At 37.2% G+C, this 21,751-nt stretch overlaps 1 protein-coding gene across 5 annotated transcripts in view; it reads left to right on the top strand.

Moving 5' to 3' along the window:
* PIK3R1 (phosphoinositide-3-kinase regulatory subunit 1) overlaps positions 1 to 21,264 on the top strand; it is an 82,524-nt gene extending 61,260 nt beyond the window's left edge. For 3 of the 5 annotated variants that reach the window (XM_006119162.4, XM_075932352.1, XM_014571548.2), the window contains 9 exons: positions 8,183 to 8,285; positions 8,946 to 9,044; positions 9,169 to 9,349; positions 10,091 to 10,216; positions 11,578 to 11,720; positions 11,935 to 12,111; positions 12,211 to 12,279; positions 16,285 to 16,455; positions 16,908 to 21,264. In XM_006119162.4, coding sequence (XP_006119224.1) covers positions 8,183 to 8,285; positions 8,946 to 9,044; positions 9,169 to 9,349; positions 10,091 to 10,216; positions 11,578 to 11,720; positions 11,935 to 12,111; positions 12,211 to 12,279; positions 16,285 to 16,455; positions 16,908 to 17,097 — 1,259 coding nt within the window. In that variant the 3' untranslated portion in view covers positions 17,098 to 21,264. Of the gene's footprint in view, positions 1 to 3,593; positions 4,691 to 6,177; positions 6,820 to 8,182; positions 8,286 to 8,945; positions 9,045 to 9,168; positions 9,350 to 10,090; positions 10,217 to 11,577; positions 11,721 to 11,934; positions 12,112 to 12,210; positions 12,280 to 16,284; positions 16,456 to 16,907 lie in introns of those variants that run through there. The other 2 variants (XM_006119164.4, XM_006119163.4) reach the window with 2 other exon arrangements.
* The last annotated feature ends 487 nt before the right edge of the window (positions 21,265 to 21,751 follow it).

Genomic DNA, 21,751 nt, shown 5'->3' with positions numbered 1-21,751 from the left:
AGAATAAAGTAAGTTTCCTAAAAAAGTGAAAGGTAACTTTCAGCGATCTTTTTCTGGACTTGAGCAGTCTTTGACAACTCCGATTAAAAGGAATGTCAAAGATGAGAAATGGAAGGACTTAGATTAAGACTTCTTGATTAAGACTTCTTAATAAAGTTATTTCTTTTTGCCTTTGTGTTTGTCTTTTTTTCCAGTTACCCTTTAATCTGGAAAGAAATATGTTTGTCTAATATGAGTTGTGTATGAATTTTAGTGGTATCATATACAGGATAGAGATGTTTTAATTGCGTGGATTAGGTTTTTTTAATCCACATTTTTTTCTCTCCATGTAGCCATAGGAAGTGAGAAAAATAGGCCCCTGTATGTTAAATAGAGCCATGTGCAGCTTTTCAGCTGTATTCATATAATGAGTACTCTAAGGCAAAAATAGAGCTTGTCCCAAGGCCTACGCTGGTGTATGAAATAATGATTAACCAATTCCATTTTCAGTATTACTTTGTTCCTTGCTAGTTCTGTATAACTATTCAGTCTTTTGACTGGAATTAGTACATAAGTCAGATTTTGTCAGTCTATTTTTTTTTACTTCCAAACTTGATCAGCTAAATAAAAATATAAAGGTGTGGAACAGGTAAGGGTGTAAGAGATTTCTTCTAATCCTGTTCAAGTCACTGGAAATTTTGACATTAAATTGATAGGTGGCAAGAAAGTGGGTGTTCTTTATATATGCCATGCAGTATTCCCTATAAACTGTGCACTTAGGAGCCCACCCAAGAGAGATTCAAATGCCACCCAGCTGATTATCAGAGCGCCCACAGTTGCCCACAGCCAGCAGCATGGGCACGTCCACACATGTCTCTGTGCACATAACAAAATGTATTATGCACATGGATGGAAAAATTTTATAGGGAATGTTAATACCATGTGAAATAAAGTGCAAATAGAAAAGTAACTATATTACAGATTAAAAATCAAAGTGCATGCCCTTTTACATGAATATATTTTAAAAGAGTATTTGGGAATTGAGGCAATAAGCTCCTCCAGGTGTAAGAAGCCAGCTAATTGTTCAGGTCATGAGTGATGTTCTCAGTATAGCATGGTCATGGTGCTCCCAGGATATTAAAAAAGACAAGGCAGGTGAGGAAATTTTCATCCAATAAAAGATATTACTTTGCCAGTGACATTGGCTTTTCTGTACAGGCTGCTATGCCAATTTGTTCCAGGCTTGTAAATAACATTTGTGATAAATGTTACAAACTTTGGTATGAAATGTCAGATTTTACAGTTTTTGTGGGTCAAAGGTTATATATGAAGTGATACGATTATCTTACACAAACTGTCACTTGTTGAAATCTTTGGTGGTATAGTCATAAATGTCAGTGGCCAAGGTGAAAGACAAATGGGTTTCTTTTTTTAGCTGTAAATGCGTTAGAGAGCTTTCCAGTTTAAATGTCATGAAATATACAGTCTGTAACTGATTCTAGTTGTTTCAGATGAGTTTAGTGAAGTAACAGAGCAGGAAAATATATGGCTTACTCCTGTTCTCATTGAAATATGTGTCCAAGCTCCCACTGACTTCACTGGTGCAGAATCTGTCCCTTAGTTCATAATTTTATTGCAGCGTGTTGTAGTACAACAAAAAAAAAAACAGTAAGATTATTATCAGTTGTCAGGACTTTACATGCATAGTCATAGATTTAGTCTAAATGTTTCTCATAATTAAACTCTATTTTGTCAATGCCCTGTGAACATTGTGGCCTATGCGAAAAATGTTTTGACTTTTCATAGAACTGTTGTACATTCATTTTTCCATCCAGCAGAGGGCTCCCCTTCTAAGCGAATAAAAATCAGTTTACACTCAAAACTACTTAACAATCAAAGTACACTGTAACCTAATCTCTAGCCTCAGCAACACAAGATTGTCCTGTTTCAATTTTGACAGTATGCGGAGCTTAGGTTTCTCAGTGCCTTGTAAGTATTGGTAAAATCACAGGTATTGGACTATAATAAGTATATAGAAATTAACTATACACCATTCAGCTGCATGCCCAATTTTACATCCTGGTTCCTACATTGTATGTCTTAGATGCAAACCACTTTTCAGTTGCAGCCATAGTGTAATAAGCATTAGTATAAAATCTGATCTTTCAACAGCTGTATAAGCTATAGGTTTGTTGACAAAAAACACACATCAGTGGAGGTGATATAACTTGTAAAGCTAAGTAATGTCTCAGATGCAGCAGTAGTGCTCAAATGCATATATGTAAACATATTCATGTTGACACTCACATACCTGAATGTGATGTGTGGGAATTCATTTCTGCACAGGTCCTTAGAGCCTAAACAAACATGGGACTTAGTAATGTCTTTCTGCAGTGATATGTCAACAGTCATGTCTTGGTTGTATGTTAATTACAGTGCTGGTTTGACTGTTGTTCCTCCCCCTCAGATCTCCTGTGGGAATACCATAGTGTACTGTGGCTGGTTGGTGAGGGTTGTGCGTGCATGTTGTACCTTCCCCTCTTGAAAAGGAAAAGTGTCATCTCCAGCAGGTATACAGTCTGTGCCAGCTCTAATATCAGGATTTCTCTGATGACTGAGCCTTCCACAGCACTGTTTAATAAATCAGGGTATGTCTACACTGCCACCCTAGTTCGAACTAGGGTGGCTAATGTAGGCATTCGAAGTTGCAAATGAAGCCCAGGATTTAAATCTCTCGGGCTTCATTTGCATCTTGCCGGGCACCGCCATTTTTAAATCCCCCTTAGTGCGGACTCCGTGCCCGCGGCTACACGCAGCACGGAGTAGGTAGTTTGAATTAGGCTCTCTAATTCGAACTACTGGTACACCTCCTTCCATATTTCAAGTGTGAAATATGCTGTGTTATTTCCAAACAGGACTGCTTCAAAGGGCGAGTAAAAAATGGCAATTGTTTAATAGGCAAAGGGGGAAAAACAACAAAAGCAAAGAACTATTGTAGGTGAAACAACTTAATTGGATAATCACCTATAGGATGTTTTTTCTATGTTTGGGTATATGTGTATGTTTTTTAATTTTGCTTTGGGGGACGAGTTGGGTTTGCAATAGCATTTTTTACAAACTAAGAGGAACCCAAATTGATGACAAGGAATTCAGTTAATTAGAAGAAATATTAGTTATGGCATGGAAAAGGAAACAGTAAGTTTTAAGCCCCATCTCTTCAGGCCTGTTTCTCTTTCACTTACTCCGGATTTCCTTCAGTGTAACAACTAAAGTGGTTACTTAATTGTCTTCACGTTAAAGGTATAGCAGTGAATCCATGTAGGTGAAGGGGGAAACTGACCCTTTAATTCCCTGTCCCTTCCCACATCAAGCATGCATACTTCATCTGACACTAAAACAAGGAATATTGATTTGTTCCAGTCACCTTCCTGCACCATGTGTCCATGAGCCACCTTTGTATCAACAAGTAATGAAGAGAACACATGTCCAGTATTGGAAACAACTATGGACATAAACACGTAGGTACATGTCTATGTCCATAGTTGTTTCCAGTTATGGACATGTGTTCTCTTCATTATTTGGTGATACAAAGATGGCTCATGGACACATGGTGCAGGAAGGTGACTGGAACAAATCAATATTCCTTGTGTCTAGTGCTTACATTGATACTAATCTGACTATGCAGTGTTGTTGTAGCCATGCTGGCCCCAAGATATTGAAGATGCAAGCTGGGTAAGGTAATGTCTTTTATTGGACCAACTTCTGTTAAGAGAGAAAAGTTTTTGAGCTTGCACAGAGCTTGAGAGTGTCTCACCAACAAAAGTTGGTCCAATAAAATATATTAACTCGCCCACCATGTCTCTCTTATTCTAACTAAACAGTTTAGAACTTCATTCAAAGGGTCTTCAAGCAACACCTGTAGTTGTGGTCCTGTAAGTAATGTAGGAGGTGGTGTAGTGCATGCAAACAAGCTACTTTTGCGCTAGGCTGCTCTGAAAGATACAGAACTTTACAAGAAGCCTTTGATTCTATTTTTTGTTTTCTGAACTAGCTCAGCCACTTCCTGTATTTGGCTGCTCTTAGTGCTTTTCTTGACATTCGCTTACTTTAATACTGCATTGAACAGCCTGTTGCAGAGTCTATTTTAAAGCCAGTTACAATAGTCTTCTCATTTACTTGGCAAAATGAGAAAGTTACTCCTGCATTGGCCATTTGTTAGCTGATGACAACTTTTACTTTGACTCTGGCTGCCCCCACTCTCCCCCGCCCCTGTGTGAAATCCCTAGCTCAGCAAATATTTGAACCTGCCCAAGTTAATCATGAAACTGAGATCTTTATCTGAGAGAGCCGTGCAAGCTACTGAGGTTTTTCTTTTACGGTGCTAAAATCCTGTTCACTTTTTAATGATGAACCAGAAATGTGTGGATACTCGTTGCACTGCAAAGAAGTTTAATTCCTTTAGAAAGGAAAAGAGGGTTTGGACTTTCTGACTTCACATTACAACTCTTGCGAATGGATTTTATGGAGTGCTAATTGGAAAGAACAGAGTATCTTTTTAGAACTGTTCACCTAATTCCTTCAGAGAATTGTCCTAACAAAGGGATTTCTTTAAAAAAAAAACTTTCTATGTGAAAGAATTACTATCTGAACTTTTCAGATTCTTGGATACAAGTGTTACAGAGGCAAGCATTTGCGATGCATAATTTACAAAGTAAGTGGTTTTGAATGTGTACACATTTCCCCCAAGTCTTTACAGAAATACGGGTGTATGTATTTTCAGTACTTTATTATAAGTGATCACTAATCAGAATGTGCCTAAAAGTCAATACCTATGTGGGTTAAGCAGGGGCAGTGGAAAATCACCTGTCTGTGTGTATCCTGCCTGTTCTGGTTTGCCATATGGTATCACAGCAAGCTAGACTAGTTTGGGCTGAGCAGGAACCTGATTGTACAAGTGTGGCTGTCTAGAATTTGGCCAGTTGTGTAAAAAAAAAAGTGGAAAGAAATATTTTTCTGACAGCAGTCTTTGATGGAAGTTTTAAAAATTAAAAATCAGACTAACCGGACTAAATGCAGCAATATCTTCTTTGTATAAAATCTCTCATAACTAATTTAAGTAATATACTGTGGCATCTTAAATGTTGGAGTAGCAGGTGTGCTAAACCCTCAAGTTCAGTGCTTAGACTCGTGTCTGGGAGCATCTCAAATATCCTGTTAGCCTATGCAAATGGAATGAATTTTTGGTGCTTGTCTAGTGTTCCTAAATGGTGAAGAGAGGAAGGCACTCCAAGAGGAGCATAGACAAGATCATGTGTAGGCAAACCAACATATACAACTATTGATGATGTTTGTAGTGTAGCCATAGCCTCACATGTTAATACTTGTCTAAAAGTTTAAAACTAAAACTGCATAATTGGGGTCAGGAAAGTATATAACAAGCATTTGTGTAATATGTGCAGATTTTAGCAATACAGTCAAAAGTATTACTTAAGATGACTACATTGCTAATTGCTCCAGTTACTTACATTTTTTATATCTAGTTTTCTGCCTAAGAGGAGGGTAGTTATATTAAAGTATTCATAAGTACTGTGCATAGAAATCTACTGCTGGGTTAATTGTATTCTTTAGAGGAGGCTGAGAGAGTAATAGTCAAAGAATCTTTTTCCATGTTCAGTTTGATTCAGATGGTATATTTCACAATAGCAGGAGGTTTCTGCTGATATAAAGTCAGAATATATAAAAAAGAAAACGACAGTGGCTCTTGCTTTCAGAAAATAATGAGCACGGTAAATGATGAAAACAGGGTAGAGAAACAATGGGAGAAGGAGAGCTGAATTATGTAGTGTGGCAGAACTCCACATGTTCAGAAGAGACATTTTTCAAGATTTTGCTTAGTTTGGTTCACTGCACTGGTTTAAAAAACTCATTAATATCATTAGAATAAGATTGCAATACCTTATTTCCAGCTTTCCAAGTGAAGTGAAAATGTTTAGTGATTTGTATTGCACTACAGAATAAGGAAACAGGTATTCCTGTAAATATACTTGATATTATATAAAATGTATCAGGGCATTGTGGCTATTTAAAAGTTTAAAACTCTGGACTGTTTAGAAAAGCAGTTTTTATTTCATACATACTTGGAATGCATGATTCTCTCCTCCCCTCCCCCCCCCCCCCCCCACACACTCCTTTTTTTATATGTAAACTGCATAGAAAAGGCTTTAAAGGGATCTTTAATTGTAATCTTGAGATAGCTGAGTGGGCTGTTAAAACTGGAATTACCTGCCTATCCATAAACCCAGATCCTAGATAGAAAGATAGATAGATAGATAGATATTTTTTTAAGAAAAAAGCTGTGGGCTGCAGCATATCAGCCTTTGTCAACCTGCCAGCAGTGGAATGTACCATGCTGCAAAGAGTCAGAAAAATAAAATGGAAAAATCAGCATAAGAGCATCATACTCAATCTGCTTGTGTATAACATTCCTATATTGCAATTCTGTTTAAATGTAGATTGTTTCGGAAACAGAAATTGTGTTAAGGTTAGTATAGAACAAAATGATAAAACAGGAGTGGTCTGGTGACATGATTTTGACATGATTGGCTGAGGATTATGATGTAATAGGTTACAGTGCAGCCCCTTATAGGTTTTAAAATGAATTCCAAGACACCATTACAAAGAGAGCCTGATTCTTTTTTCTTCTAACTGAGCTTTACTCAGTGAAACTCATACAAATGCACAACACTGTTTGGAATATGGAAGAATTGGATATAGAATATCCTAAAACAGATATAAATTGTGGCACAGATTTGATGTTTTACATAGAAATGGACCCACCAGGTAATACTGCAGTCTTATTGTACAAGCCTACTTCATTTTTGTCTTGATGATAGCTGCTGCAAAATCCTCATTCAATGTGTAGGATTTATTTACTTTGTTGTTGATGCAAATTTATTTTTTCAGAAATAGAAATTAACCCGTGGTAGTCATGCATAGAAGTAGCAATTAGAATCATAGCCTGAAGTAAATGCTTTGTTTGTTCTTTAATTAGAATTGAATTCAGGTGTTTTAGTTTTGATTTTATTCTCGTGTAATCCTAGTTTTGGATAGTGTATACTAAAATGTTGCATCATTTTTTATTTTTATTTTTGCTATTTCTGCTCTACGTTATGCCTGACAAGATATTATAAAAACACTTGTATTTCCTGATACAGTGATTACACATCAGTATGCATAATAGTCTTGGAGAAAACATGTTAAAATCTAGAAATAGCTTAATTCCTGACTTTGTATCAGTTAGTCATATGATCTTGGAATTGTCATGAGATCTGGACACCACTATTATTATAAAAACATTGTCTTTTGCAGCCAGACATATATTATACAAACAACCATGTACATAGACAATTTAAAATGTATTATAAAACTCAAACCTTTTTTCATTTTTAATCCTGATTCCAACGTTGTCCTCCTAGCTAGTTAGACAAAAATACTGCAGTATGTTTTTTGGCACTCATTGGTGTACGTATGCAGCTTTGACATTGAGAAAAGGGGATGTGGTTTTTAATCAGTCTTGGCATTTGGAACACAATTTATCCTGTCAAGTACTAAGATTAACACTAGGGATATTTGGGTCACAGATGGGTTCCTTAAAGTGGTTTTTGGCAGATCATTGTACAAAATGCTGAGGATCAGAGAAACTCAATTCCTTCTCCTAAAACATATAGTATTGCTGTGGTTTGCTGATTTTATTACCCACAGCACCTCTTATACAAGAAGGGACAAAATTCCTCCTGGACAATTAATTGGGAGGAAAAATAAAAATGAAACTTGACATGCTTTGTAATTTGTAATGATCTCAAGATGGAGATTTTCTGTAGAAGGTGGCATAAGGTGAAAACAAACTTTAGTATAGATACTTTTGCCCCAAACTCCTTTTTTTGGTTGTGTTTTCCTTGAAATGTATTCTTCAACAACTAACATACATCTTTTGGAATAGTAAACCCTTATGGTATAATTAAGTTTGTTTCCAGAAAAAATATCTAGACTTGTTTGTTATCTTACAGTGATTGCCAATAACGGAAACCTGTATTTTGTAATCATTTTCATTTTCCTTTGACGTAATGATTGATGGCATAAATTAGAATTATGAGGCATGTTCTGTTTAATTTGCTACAAACAACTTTTTCCCTCTTCTCTGCAGCACTGCCTCCTAAGCCACCAAAACCTAATACTGTAATTAACAACGGTATGAATAACAACATGTCTTTACAAGATGCTGAATGGTATTGGGGAGATATCTCAAGGTAAGACAGCAAAAGGCATGTGTTTATTTGCTATATTCTCTTCCCATTCTACTTAACTACAAAAAAATTATTATAATAGTACTATTATAGTTGTAAGAGCTGTTTAGAACATTTTCCAACACAAGTATAGCATACACGGCTTTGTTCCAAAGGTAATTAAAACATGACAGTCAGTTAGAATGCAGTATGTCCACAAATATCATTCTTTGAAAGCTGTTATATTATTTTAAGACCTCTATATGAAACACTAGCATGAAAGGACAACACTGAGAACCATCATTTCCCCCTCCTTGCTTCCAAGACCAGAATTCTGAGGCAAAATGCTGAATATAAGCAAAAATTTTAACCCTACTATATATGAGTACAGCAGAGTGTCACTTGATGCTCTAGTTGTGTAGACTTGTATGAACAAGTAGGAATAACTTTGCATACATATAAATCTGTTCCAGCAGTGGGAGGGTATTGGGTACAGCATTTTTATATTCCATTTGTTCACCAGTAAAACTATGAAATGAATGTAAAGTTCTTCTGAAGATAGAGAAGGCCAATGAAAAAAGAAAAGATGCATTTCTGTTTTTAGAAAGATAGAGGGAGAAATGATAGATTATAGTGAGGATATGAGTAAGGGATTGTCATGGGTTACTTTTGCTTTCATATCAGGGAAGAAGTAAATGAGAAACTTCGTGACACTGCTGATGGTACCTTTTTGGTACGAGATGCTTCTACCAAACAGCATGGAGACTATACACTTACACTAAGGTAAAATACTCAGCTAGATTCTGATACTGAAATGTATTCTTACAGAGCTACATTTTAAAATGCTACTTTCTTTAGGCAAAAGCATCTGAAATATGGTTGACTATCTTCCAAATGTTATTTACAGGAAAGGAGGAAATAACAAATTAATCAAAATATTTCACCGAGATGGAAAGTATGGCTTTTCTGACCCATTAACTTTCAACTCTGTGGTTGAGCTAATAAACCACTACCGGAATGAGTCGCTAGCCCAGTATAATCCTAAACTGGATGTAAAATTACTTTATCCAGTATCCAAGTACCAGCAGGTAACATTTTTTATTTTCTTTTTATTCTGCTTATGTACAGAAAAGTTATTAGAGGGAGACAAATTCAATATGGAGAAACTCATCTCAGTTAATATTTGAGATAAGAATAAAGTGGATCTAAAGTTGTTGTTTTTTTTAAATAAAAAGCAATCCATAAAATTGCACATTAAATAATACAAACCTTAAATACTGTAAACAACACATTAGGGAATAAATTCCCCAGATTAAATAAGATAATGTTAATGATGAAATATATCATTTTCATCTTACTGCTGCATGCTTGCAGTGCAAAATTGTCTTTTGTGCATAATTTCATTTCTGATATGCATATTATGTGCCTTCAGTTCATTTCTCCTTCATATTTATTTATTTATTTATCTATTTTTTTACCCCACCTCTGCATTTAAAATATTTGAGGTAGCTTTCAAAATTTTAAAATGCAATATATTAAAAAGTAGAATAAAAGACCCCAAGAGGGAGGCATAAAACCTATTAAGAAGGGCAACACACACACATGCACACACACAAACTCAAACACCAGTAAAAGCATGGGTGGAAAGGGTTGCTTTAGCCTGGTGCTAAAACAATGTCTGCATTGGCGCCAGATGAATATCCCAGGGGAGGGTATTTCATGGTAACGTTATAATACATTTCTCTATGATTGTCATTTTTTTCTTAACCCTTTTTATTTCAAAAATTTGTTTCTTTATTGGATATATTTCTTTCTGCTTATCCTCCCAGGATCAAGTTGTGAAGGAAGACAGTATTGAAGCAGTGGGAAAGAAATTACATGAATATAACACTCAGTTCCAAGAAAAGAGTCGAGAATATGACAGACTCTATGAAGATTACACCAGAACATCTCAGGTGAGTTATCTTTGAGGCAGGGCTTCTAGCTTTCAAGACAACTTATTTGGTTTTAGAAGAACAAAGATATAAATTGCTAATGTTGATTTTGAGGTACTTTTTTCTTTTCTTCTTTTAAAAGACAAACAGTGCTTGATGTGATAGTTCAGTAAGTTAGAATAATTTACTCATATATGAGCTGTTACCTTCCATATAACGTAACCATAGGTTGGGACCCACTCTCAACAAACATTCCATATGCAGAATTCCTGTTGGCTTGGCTGCAAGTCTATATACTGACCATTTGTAGTGCCCACCCATCCCTTGTATGTGCAAATGCAAACTACCACAATACCTTAGATTTTCTTTTTCCAGAGTAAGGTATCATGTACAAAATGCATGGCGTGTGGGTGTGACAACTAGATAAAGTGCAGGAATGAACAGCAACCCACTCCTTCATATTAACCGGTAATTAGCTTAGCTGGGACTGCCAGGGAAATTGGTACTGTTTTATAGTTGCAGAATGAATATTGTGCCTTCTTGTACCTGCAGGAAATATACCTAAAAGATAGGAATTTTGAAGCCTTCTGGAGGTGTGGGTGAAACCTCAAGTAATCACTCAAATCAACTTAGTACAGAGGTGGACAGTAATTTTTGATGGGGGGGGCACTATAAAATTTGGAATGTGGTTGAGGGCCGCACTCTTCCATGGTATTAATGGAGGGAACATTGATGTCTGCCCTGTCCCTGCACAGGCAGCAGCCATGTGCTCTGAAGTCCCTTGTGCTTCATGGCTGCCTGTTTTGAAATAGGCATTCCCATTGGCCAGTTTATGAGTAGAAGCTAGCCAGTGGGATTGTGCTGGGGGTGGGAACCGCTCCTAAAGCTTCCCCTGCCCTTCCAAACTCACAGTTTTTAAAGAAAAATCACTCTGCAGAGAAGTTTCTAAGCGGCGTGAGGGAGGGGCGAGGCAAGTGGGGAACCTGGTTGGGACTTCCTGCAGTGTCTGCAGGCTAGATCCAGTGACTGTATTTTGCCCAGGCCTGACTTAGTATCTTGAGAGTCCCAACTATATCTCTAGGAGTACTCAGGGTATAGTGAGGGCAGTGTCAAAAGGCTACCAGTGCAAAAATAAAAGTCATATATAAAACAAACATAGTAGATAATTCTATGTGTGGTCATTGCCTTTCCTGGAAAGCAGCAAGTGGAACAAGGGTTGATTTTCATATATTGTAAGAATCTACAGAAAATACACATGTTGCTTCAGGGATATAGAAGTACAATTATTTTGCTACAAGATAACAAACCTTTCCAGAGATCTAGGTGACTAAACTATCCCTTCTGTTTTAAAGGGACTGTAATGATGATTACTTTTTTTTCAGGAAATACAAATGAAAAGAACGGCTATTGAAGCATTTAATGAAACAATAAAAATATTTGAAGAACAGTGCCAGACACAAGAAAGATACAGCAAAGAATATATTGAAAAGTTTAAACGGGAAGGAAATGAAAAAGAAATTCAAAGGTTGGTACCATAGAAAATATAAAAAAATACAAAGTCATTACGTAAGAGAGAACATCAATGGAATAAATCTGTAATGAAGTGGGTGAAAGCTTGCAAATTTTGCAATTAAATCATAAGAAATAAATCTTGTCTTAGATGTATACAAGTGAAAATAGGAAACCTGGATTATGTATCAGGTTCTAACAAGTATAATAAGCCTAATTCTTTTCTTTAGAATTATGCACAACTATGAGAAGCTGAAGTCTCGAATAAGTGAAATTGTGGACAGCAGACGTAGACTAGAAGAGGATTTAAAGAAGCAAGCAGCCGAATATAGAGAGATTGACAAACGTATGAATAGCATTAAACCAGACCTTATACAGCTGAGAAAGACAAGAGACCAGTATTTGATGTGAGTTCATGTATGAATTACAAAAAAATTCGTTTTCCCACAATGTCCAACTTTTGCCAGTTAAAAAAATGTATAAACCTGTTCTTAATTATTTTCCAGGTGGTTGACTCAAAAAGGTGTTCGGCAAAAGAAATTAAATGAATGGCTGGGCAATGAAAATACAGAAGAGTAAGTATTTAAGGAAATGAATATTCCTGAAATCAAATAATTTTACACAGTAATGAGTTTAAGCACGTGTAGTTCAATGACTGTAGGAATACTCTTAGGCACAATACTGTCTATCTGGACATAGCTGACACTGGTTTGGATGTGACAACCTGTTTTACTGAGAATATTAGCAAGAGCACCAGTCTTATCCTTTGCTCTTCTAGAAACGTCTCAGAGAGGTATATAGTCAATCAGTTATAGAGAGGATTCTGGGTTCTTCTCATGACTCCCATCACCAGGGCTCGCCGAACCGCGGCGAGCCCTGCTCGCCAGCCGTGCTGTCCAGGGATCTGCGCATGCGCAGATTGTTCTGTGCATGCGCAGATCGCCCAAACCCGGCTCTTCCGGGTTACAATCTACTCGCCACGGGCGAGTATATTGTATAACTTGTCGAGCCTTGCCCATCACTAACCTTTTTAGAGACTTGAACTTTCATATGCTACTTAACCTCTAACCTTGCTCTTCCTGTCTATAAAATGGGGATCATGCAATATAACTACCTCAGAGGGGCATTATATATCTGAATCAACATTTATAAAACACTGAGAATTTCTGATGACAGGTTCCTTTAAAGCGCAAAATATTGGTAGTATAGAATCAACCACCAGCAGAGTTGGACAGAACGGAATAGTTCATCCAAAGGCTGGATCTGCTCTGTCTTCATATTCCAGTATATGACTTTTCTGAGTGGAGGAAGGTACTGTTCTGGCATTAAAGCAAATTAGTTTGGACCAGATTTTTAATTTGTTTTCGCCATTGGAATATCGTACATAGACCATGGGTGAAAAGTGTTGATCATGTAACTGCTGAATATTCCAGGCTACATGAGGTGGATATAGTGAGGGATTCTAGTTTCCCCTTTAAGTCAAAACTAAGCAATAGAAGAATGCAAAGAATACCTTCACGAATCAATAGTTTACAAGAAAAAAACAAATATGAAAAGGGGAGTCAGTGGAATTTGTCTCTTGTCTACAATATCAACTTGTATTGCTTCCTGTCCTTGCCTTTCTTGGTCAATGGTAGCAGCAGGGTTAGTGTTGTATCAACAGGTGTGTTGTAAGCAAAACTCGTGAAGTCATTCTGCCGCTCTACTCTGCACTAGTTAGGCCTCAGCTGGAGTACTGTGTCCAGTTCTGGGCGCCACATTTCAAGAAAGATGTGGAGAAATTGGAAAGGGTACAGAGAAGAGCGACAAGAATGATTAAAGGTTTAGAGAACATGACCTATGAAGCCAGGCTTCATGAACTGGGCTTGTTTAGTTTGGAAAAAAGAAGATTAAGGGGGGACATGATAGCGGTTTTCAAATATCTAAAAGGGTGTCACAAGGAGGAAGGAGAAAATTTGTTCCTCTTGGTTTCTGAGGACAGGACAAGGAGTAATGGGCTTAAAGTGCAGCAGGGGAGGTTTAGATTGGACATTAGGAAAAAATTCCTAACTGTCAGGGTGGTCAAATATTGGAATAAATTGCCAAGGGAGGTGGTGGAATTTCCCTCTCTGGAGATATTTAAGAACAGGTTAGATAGACATCTGTCAGGGATGGTGTAGACGGAGCTTGATCCTGCCTTGAGGGCGGGGGGCTGGACTCGATGACCTCTCGAGGTCCCTTCCAGTCCTATTATTCTATGATTCTATGTGTGTGTGTTTTGTATGGTTGCACTCTAGCTTTGTCCAAAATAGCGGTTTGGCTTTCTTAGTTGTCTTCTATTGCTCTAAAACTGATGGAGCTCCACTGGCATTGGCAATTGTGGAAGTATTGAATAGACCAGGCACATGCATTTTTATAATCCCGTTGTTTTACTTTGTTGAGTGCAGTTGAGGCAGATGAGGCAGTAAAAATATAAGCAGCTAGTTTCCATTAGCCTTCATATCATTGCTGTGATGAGAATTCTGCACTGAAGTGTAATAGGTTTAAACAACCATAAACAAAGCGAAACTGTGAATGGAATGATGTCAGATTGGAGGGAGGGCTCAAGTGGGGTTCCACAGGTAATTAGAATTCAAAGGGATCTCTTTAAATTGGAGAACTGGGCTTTAGACAACAACATGAAATTATTAAAAAAAAAAAAAAAAAAGCAAATGAAGTGTTGAGTTGCATTAACAGAAACATAGAATGCACATCACTGGAGGTAATAGTGCTGCTTGATGCTAGTTAGGCCTCAGCTGAAGTACTGTGTCCAGTATTGGTCACTGCTATATACTGTAGAAGGGATGTCAAGAAACTGGAAATGATCCAGATGCAAGTGACAAAGTGGTCAAATGGTGGAATGCAAGCTATATGGGCAAAGGGTAAAGGAATTGGGTATGTTTTGGAAAAGGAGAGGTCTTCAAAAACTTGAAAGGCTGTCATAAAAAAAAGATGGAGAAGATGTTCTCTTGCACCAAAGGGCTGGACAAGAGGCAGTGGGATCAAACTGCAGTATAGCAAGCAGATGTCGGTTAAATCTCGGGATATACTCCTGAAATGTAAGAACAGTTGGAAAATGGAACTAGGGAACTCATGGAAGCTCTGTCACTGGAGGTTTTCAAGAAGAGGCTAGAAGACCATCTATCCTGGATGATTTAGACACAACAAGTACTGCATCTTCGCAGAGGTTAGATAAGAGGACCCTTGCAGTTCCTTCTTACCCTATGGTTCTAGGATTTTATTCTCAGTGCTAGAGCCAATAACGCTAGTGTAGCCAAGGCTGCAGGTGAGGGAGCATAGGATCCAAAATAGTAAATAAAACTTTTAAAAAATAGCTTTTCTTATTTTTCCTTTTGTGTCTTTCCTTGCTAATGAGCCATCTGATTTCTGCTCAGATTTATATTGACACCATTCAGGTTGTTTGTTTACTGACGTTATAATGTAGCCAAACTTAACATTGAAAATGAGCATAGACAACTGGGATCCCTGTTGAGGAGATGGCTTGAGTTAGGGTTGTAGGAGTACAAAGAAGAGCAATGAGGTGTTGCGGGATAAGGATGGTAGCTGGTGTTTATTTGTGAGAGAAAACAGAATCTTTCAAAGAAATTGACTTTCAATAGTGGACACTGTTGCACAGGGATGAATGGGAAGCCATATTTACTCAGTGCCTGGCCAGGTACCTGCTAGCCAGAAGGCAACTAGCCAAAATCTTACTTATAGAAAGATTGGGAGGCACCTATTAGTGCAGGCTGTCAGCCACATCTTGGTGTGTGGGGGAGGGAGAGTACTCTATTCCACTTTTCCATAGTCTCCAGCTGCTTGTTTTCTATCAAGGTGCTTGCCTGTGAGCCTGGTTTGAGGCAGAGTATTTTGAATAACTATAAAATTTCATCTCATGTGGATGATGGACAAGAGAAGGGCTTTCTGTATCTGAGTAGCAGAAAGGCATAGGGAGGGAAGAACATCTGTCCCTTACCTTCCTTATAACCCACTCTGCAGCAGAGAAGAGAGAGAAGTCTATTAATCTGTCCTTTCTATACACCTTTTATTTTTAAGATCGCTTTCCCAAAGTTAGTAATTCAGTTATGCATATCAGCCGCATAAAATGGACATAATTCTTGACCATTTTACCATAGAGTTCTAACGATCAGCAATGAAACTGACCCAGAGGGCAGTTTAGATTACTGGGCCTGTTGCTTGCCAAAATTAGAAGCCCTGAAAACAGTCTCTGAAGACTCCATTTCTTTCATATTTATAAAGGTATCTGCACAATATTAATAGAAATAACATTTTTACATGAAAAGTTAGAAGAATTATATAGTTTGGGCCCTTGAACTCACCTTCCTACTAGTTGTCTTTTCAAATACCTAGTTGCTTCTCTGTCACACTGATGAATGTGGCTTGTCTTTGTAGGTTTATTATTCTTGCTTGGGGAGTGAGAGATCCCAGGTTCAAAAAAATATTTGATAAGCCCTTGCAAAGGTTGTGATTGAGGGCTGGACTTGGTAACTGGTCCCTATGAGTGCTACATTTCTATTATTATCCTTTTCAAATTTGTGCAGCCAATACTCTATGGTGGAAGATGATGAAGACTTGCCCCATCATGATGAGAGAACGTGGAATGTGGGAAATATCAACAGAAGCCAAGCTGAAAATCTTCTGCGGGGAAAACGGGATGGAACATTCCTTGTTCGGGAGAGCAGCAAACAGGGCTGCTATGCCTGCTCTGTTGTGTATGTATCCAGATATTTTAAAGAATAGAGGTTACAATGAATTAGAAAAATCATTGCTAATAAGCAGTTTTACTGGGTGATGAGCAGATATGGGCCTGATGCCATTGACTTTAGCAGGCTTTGTATTGGGCTGTCATGCATATGATCAGCTACCCTTCTTGCTTCTTTTTTTCCCTCCTGCAAAATGGGAAACTTCCCTCCTGGGAAGTTTCCACTTAAAACAGCATAGAACACTAGCTGTGGATTCTCTAAAATCTTTGTACCTTCTCCCTGTTAAAGCAGGGTATAAAGCATGACTTGTTGAGAATTCTGGTTAGATGTCAGATGTATTGAATTATTCTGATATAGAATACTGCTATTCTGTGTAATATCAACATTTTAATATTCTCTAGTCTGCTTTTTAAAATGAAAACTTTGCCAATTGAAAACCTTTTTATTTTTTCCCCCTTTAGGGTGGATGGAGAAGTAAAGCACTGTGTCATAAACAAAACCCCCACTGGGTATGGATTTGCAGAGCCATATAACTTGTACAGCTCACTTAAAGAACTGGTGCTACATTACCAACACACATCACTCGTGCAGCACAATGACTCTCTCAATGTCACACTAGCCTACCCAGTATATGCACAGCAGAGGCGATGAAGACCTTAATTCTTTGTTTTAAAACAAAAAAAAACCAACTATACTGAGGCCTCTGGAGAGAGAAGGTTCCTTTCAGCCTGACTCGTGAATTTCAGCTGCAGTATCAAAACTGTCTTGTCTTCTGATGGGGACTAGAGCTTTCTTAACAACTGCAGTGGGAGAGATCGCAGTATTAAGCTGTGAATGTCAGTTTCTAATCTAAAGTACTTTTTTTTTTTTTTTTGAGAAAAGGAAAACACGAGAGAGAGAAATGCTATACCTATATCTCCCTGCAGGGACATGGAGGCCTTTAACCATGGTGCTTGTTTACGATCTCTTTGAAGCTTTACCAGCTAGAATGTGGGATTCTGCAGACCCAAGGTGCAACAGGTCTGTGTTAATTCTGTTAATGGAATTTCTCTGTCATGACAAGTTTCAGATTTGGTGTTGCTGTACTCAGTGGATCCAGACACAGAGCATTGTGGATTTTCGTTTCCTGATGAATGATATGTAGCAGAATGGCACTTTCACTTATAAGAGACACTTTAAAAAGACTTCGGTTACAGTATGTTGTTCAGAGGAAATGAGGTAGTAGCAAAGTGCCAGGAAGTGTTTTGTTCAGACATTTAAAATCCCATGTTAAGAACATATTTAAGACTGAAGAACATGGGACTGTCAATGGCATACAGTATATAAAAATGTACATAACGGATGACTAACTATCATCAGTGGAAACTATCAATACCAAACTGCTTCTATTTTCTCTTTTCTGTTTGCTGAAAGCTGATTCCTTACACAGTGCTATGCAATACTGAATTTTCTTTTGGTTGTATTTCTCTTTCAGGTATACCCACGGGATAAGCTTTTTTTCTGTTTTGTGTTGCCTGAAAATGTTTTTCCTGAGTATTATTTTTGTTAATATTAATTTTGTTGTTCGGGGATTTTTGTTTTGTTTTGTTTTTTAAGAAATGTACAGGATGCCAGTAAAAGTTGGCTTCAGAATTAAAACTATGAACATTTTACAGTTGTCCTTGTATAGAAGGTTTAAAGGTTCCTTTTTTTTTTAGACTAAATATTTTGTTGGGCAGTGCCTGATAAGCTTCAAAGCTGCTTTATTCAATAAAAAATATATGAGCATTACAAAGTATCACTGAGTCTAACAATATTGTTTCAAGGATAACGTTAGAATATGGTACCACACTATATTTGCTTCTTAAAGCATTTTGGACTTCTGTCCCGATTGTCTTTGTATTTGGAAAAAGAAAAAAATGTGCATCCCCTTCGGAGTGTTGCTGTGGAAGAACAAATGAAAACTGGATACTAGAATAGTCAGTTTGGATTTCAAGCTTAATCCATATAGACTTTTCATAGTAAAAAATAAATCCAGCATCTTGACCTACCATAGTAGATGTTTTGTCAGCATGTCAAGATACCTTTCATTTCATATGAAGGCAATTTATCTAAAATGTGTGCTTGTTTTTCTGTGTTACTAGAAAAAGGCCCCTGAGGTTTGTTTGTTGTTTTCTGATGAATCAGGTACAAGATAAAGTAAATTTAGATGGTAAAACCTTGCTTTTTAACATTAGAATGTCCATAACTAACTTTTGTTATTTCATAAATTTACTTACTGAAATATAATGTCACCTAAAAGAGCAAATTTAAAATTTCAGGTACCAAACAGTTAGAAGATTTCTGTTAAATTTAGTTAAAGAAACAAAGGAAGACAGTGTCCTGTTTACCAAAATTGTAAAGGGTTATTTACTATGGGTTTCTGGAATGGTTATCCACTCCCAGCATCAGATAAATTCATGCTGCTATTTCACATTTTACAGATTAATAGGGCAATGATGTCAGAGAAATCTTGAAGATTTTTTTAGTCCAGGTGAAGATTTTAATTGTTTTTCCCTTGAAGTACAAGTGGAACACCCTTTATTGTTAAAGAGAGTTAGTTGCATTCACCATGGAAGAAATAAGTCCCATTGAATCCCCTGATTATCCCCCCTTCTGAAATTTCTCACTCTTAAAATGAAGTATTAAGTACTTTGTTAGGCAATTAGTTTGCCACCTGTGGTTTATTTCTATATTACCTCTTCATTTCTGATGCTGAGAAGTTTTTTTTTGGGGGGGGGGGGGGGTTGTTTTTCAGGCTGTTGATTCTGCTTTTCTGTGGAATATATTTTCTCCTACCAGAACCTAATTTTTTACATATCAGGGAGCAAAGCTCAATCATCATTAATGTATGAGGACAATTATCACTTTCAAAAGCATGTTGAACTTTTTTCCAGTTACACAAGCCTACAGTGGCAAGTGAGACCATCTGAATTTGTTCCCAATTATTATGGTTTTAAGTCATTAGCAGAGCTCAAATTTCAAATTAATCTGGTAAACAGCAATTAAGCAACCTTCATAGTATATCAAAATATGCTTCTAAGTATAAACAAAAATTAAAATAATGTGTTAATCATAGTGAAGGAAAAATATTACATTTATTTTCTTTGGGCAAAATGTGTACAGCCTGAATTGAAGTGTCACATTTTCAGGAAGCATGTAGTGGTTACAAATCCGGGACCTGACTTTCCCCTGATTTCCACAGAAGTCAATGGGCTCAGTTCTCAGCTGGGATACATTGTGTTGTTCTACTATTGCCATTGGTGATGCTAGGTCGATTTACACCACCTGAGGACCTGTGCTTATCCTGGAGAAAAGCTAGTTTATGTGAGAATCAGGGCCCTGGCTTTGCTTGCACAAACAAGGGCAAACAAGCGCAAAGCTGAGATTTTTTTTCATTGAGGCATCTTAAAGTGAAATTTAGCTTACACAAGGTCTATGCACTACTTAAAGGTCATTTAAACCCACAAAATACGGCTTTAGTTGGTTTCATGTAGTGCTTAGATTATATGTGGGCTCTCTCCTTAGTGAATGGTACAGTACTGCAGCTTTGCCAAAAAACATTTTTTATTCCTGAGTTTTATGCCCTTCATATATTGTATGACCTTGAACTAAGCCAGCTTTAATATCTCTGGAAACTCAAACTTCATATGAACATGAAACAAAGGTATGTGGATATAACTGACAAAATACGGTGCTTTTAATGTCATTTCTACTCAGCTGTAATTTTTGCATCTACTATGATTAAAGTGTTTTGAATACTTAAGTCTCTGAGTAGCAGCAGTACTTTTTACAAGGCTGCTGAAAGGTAGCTGTATGCGTGACCATAAGAAAAGTGAGAGAAAGCAATTTATTGTTTCTTTAAACTGAAGCTTTGATTTGGGGTGTGTTTGTGTGTGTGAATGAATCATAATCCAGGTGCATCTTTCACCAAACACCAATGAAGCACATGCTCTCACTCATTTCTTTGTTTAAAAATAAATACGCACACACACACACTCATCCATACCTATCTTTTTCGATGAAAGTTGTTTCTAAATAAAGTGAGAAGATTGTGTAGTTCTGTTTTTAGAAACAAATCATCTGAATGGTTCACTTAACTATCAAAAATCTGTAAAGCCAAACCTTCTGTTTAATGCCAGCTGTTCTGTAGAAAAGGAGTGGCTTTATCTTGTAACTGGCAATGAACTATAATGCTTGGGAAAGCCTTCCAGTGCTTTTAATTGGGAAACTTCTGCCAGTTATAACACAGTGCTTTTGCTATGCATGGTATTCAGTTGGGAAAGTGAATCCTGATATTGTTTCTCTTCGGGGTCGCTTTAGAAATGGGCAGCTCGACGCACAATGCCTCCCATGGGACAAGGTTCCAAAATGCAACATTCTGTACAAAATTAATGAACTTTATAGACTGAGCCGTCAATCGACGGATCTCATCTGCTAATAGCATGGAAGACTAAACTGGACTGGCTATGTGAGTTGATAGTTACATTGCACTTGTCCCTATGAGACTGCATTAGCTGCCCAAGATGCTGCTATTTTTTGTATTCTTGTTTTTAAAAAATTAAGCTCTGTTCTGTTAAATGTCTTTTAAAACATTAAAATTGCTTTGTTTTAAAACTCGTCTTGGAGGAGATGGAGGATAGGATGGGTTGTAAATTGCCTTTACAGGGCAATAATAAAAATGTGCCTCCTTGAAATTTTGTTCAAGCTATAGATTTGATGGAGCTGTGTCTTGTTTTTAAGTTGCTTTAAAAATTGTACTAGGTCTTCAAACAGAATAAAGGTTGTTTTGAAATTGCATTTTACTTGTCGAGGCCTCAATAAGGACTTTGAGAAGTTACATTGCTGACTCCTACAATGGGTTTGTTCTCTACTTTATAAACGAAAATTGAAGGTGCATATTGGTCAAGGGAGCTACCAGTAGTTAACTTGTGATTTGTACTCATTCTTAGTTATTCTTTTAACTTAGTCTAGTGACAGTTGCCACTGAAGAGCTCTGAAGAAGTCTCATACACATAATGACATTGAGAATGGTAGTTGTCTTAAATCAGTAAACACTGCAAAATCAATGTAATGTTAAATGAGTTATAAGCCTGTTCCCTAATACCTTCAGACTCCAGGTTGTAATCCTGGCTCCACAGATATCAATGGGAGTTTTGCCATTGATTTCAGTGGGGCCAGTATGTCACTCTCTATCCAAATTTAACTTAGCAGCGTGGACACAATCATCTGCAAAAAACAATGACGAGAAAAGGGGATAAAAAAAGGCAAAATTGTTTTCTTCCAG

The sequence above is a fragment of the Pelodiscus sinensis genome, chromosome 6 (genome assembly GCF_049634645.1).
Source record: "Pelodiscus sinensis isolate JC-2024 chromosome 6, ASM4963464v1, whole genome shotgun sequence".
Taxonomy (NCBI): Eukaryota; Metazoa; Chordata; order Testudines; family Trionychidae; genus Pelodiscus; species Pelodiscus sinensis.
This window is presented reverse-complemented; position numbering and strand designations above follow the sequence as displayed.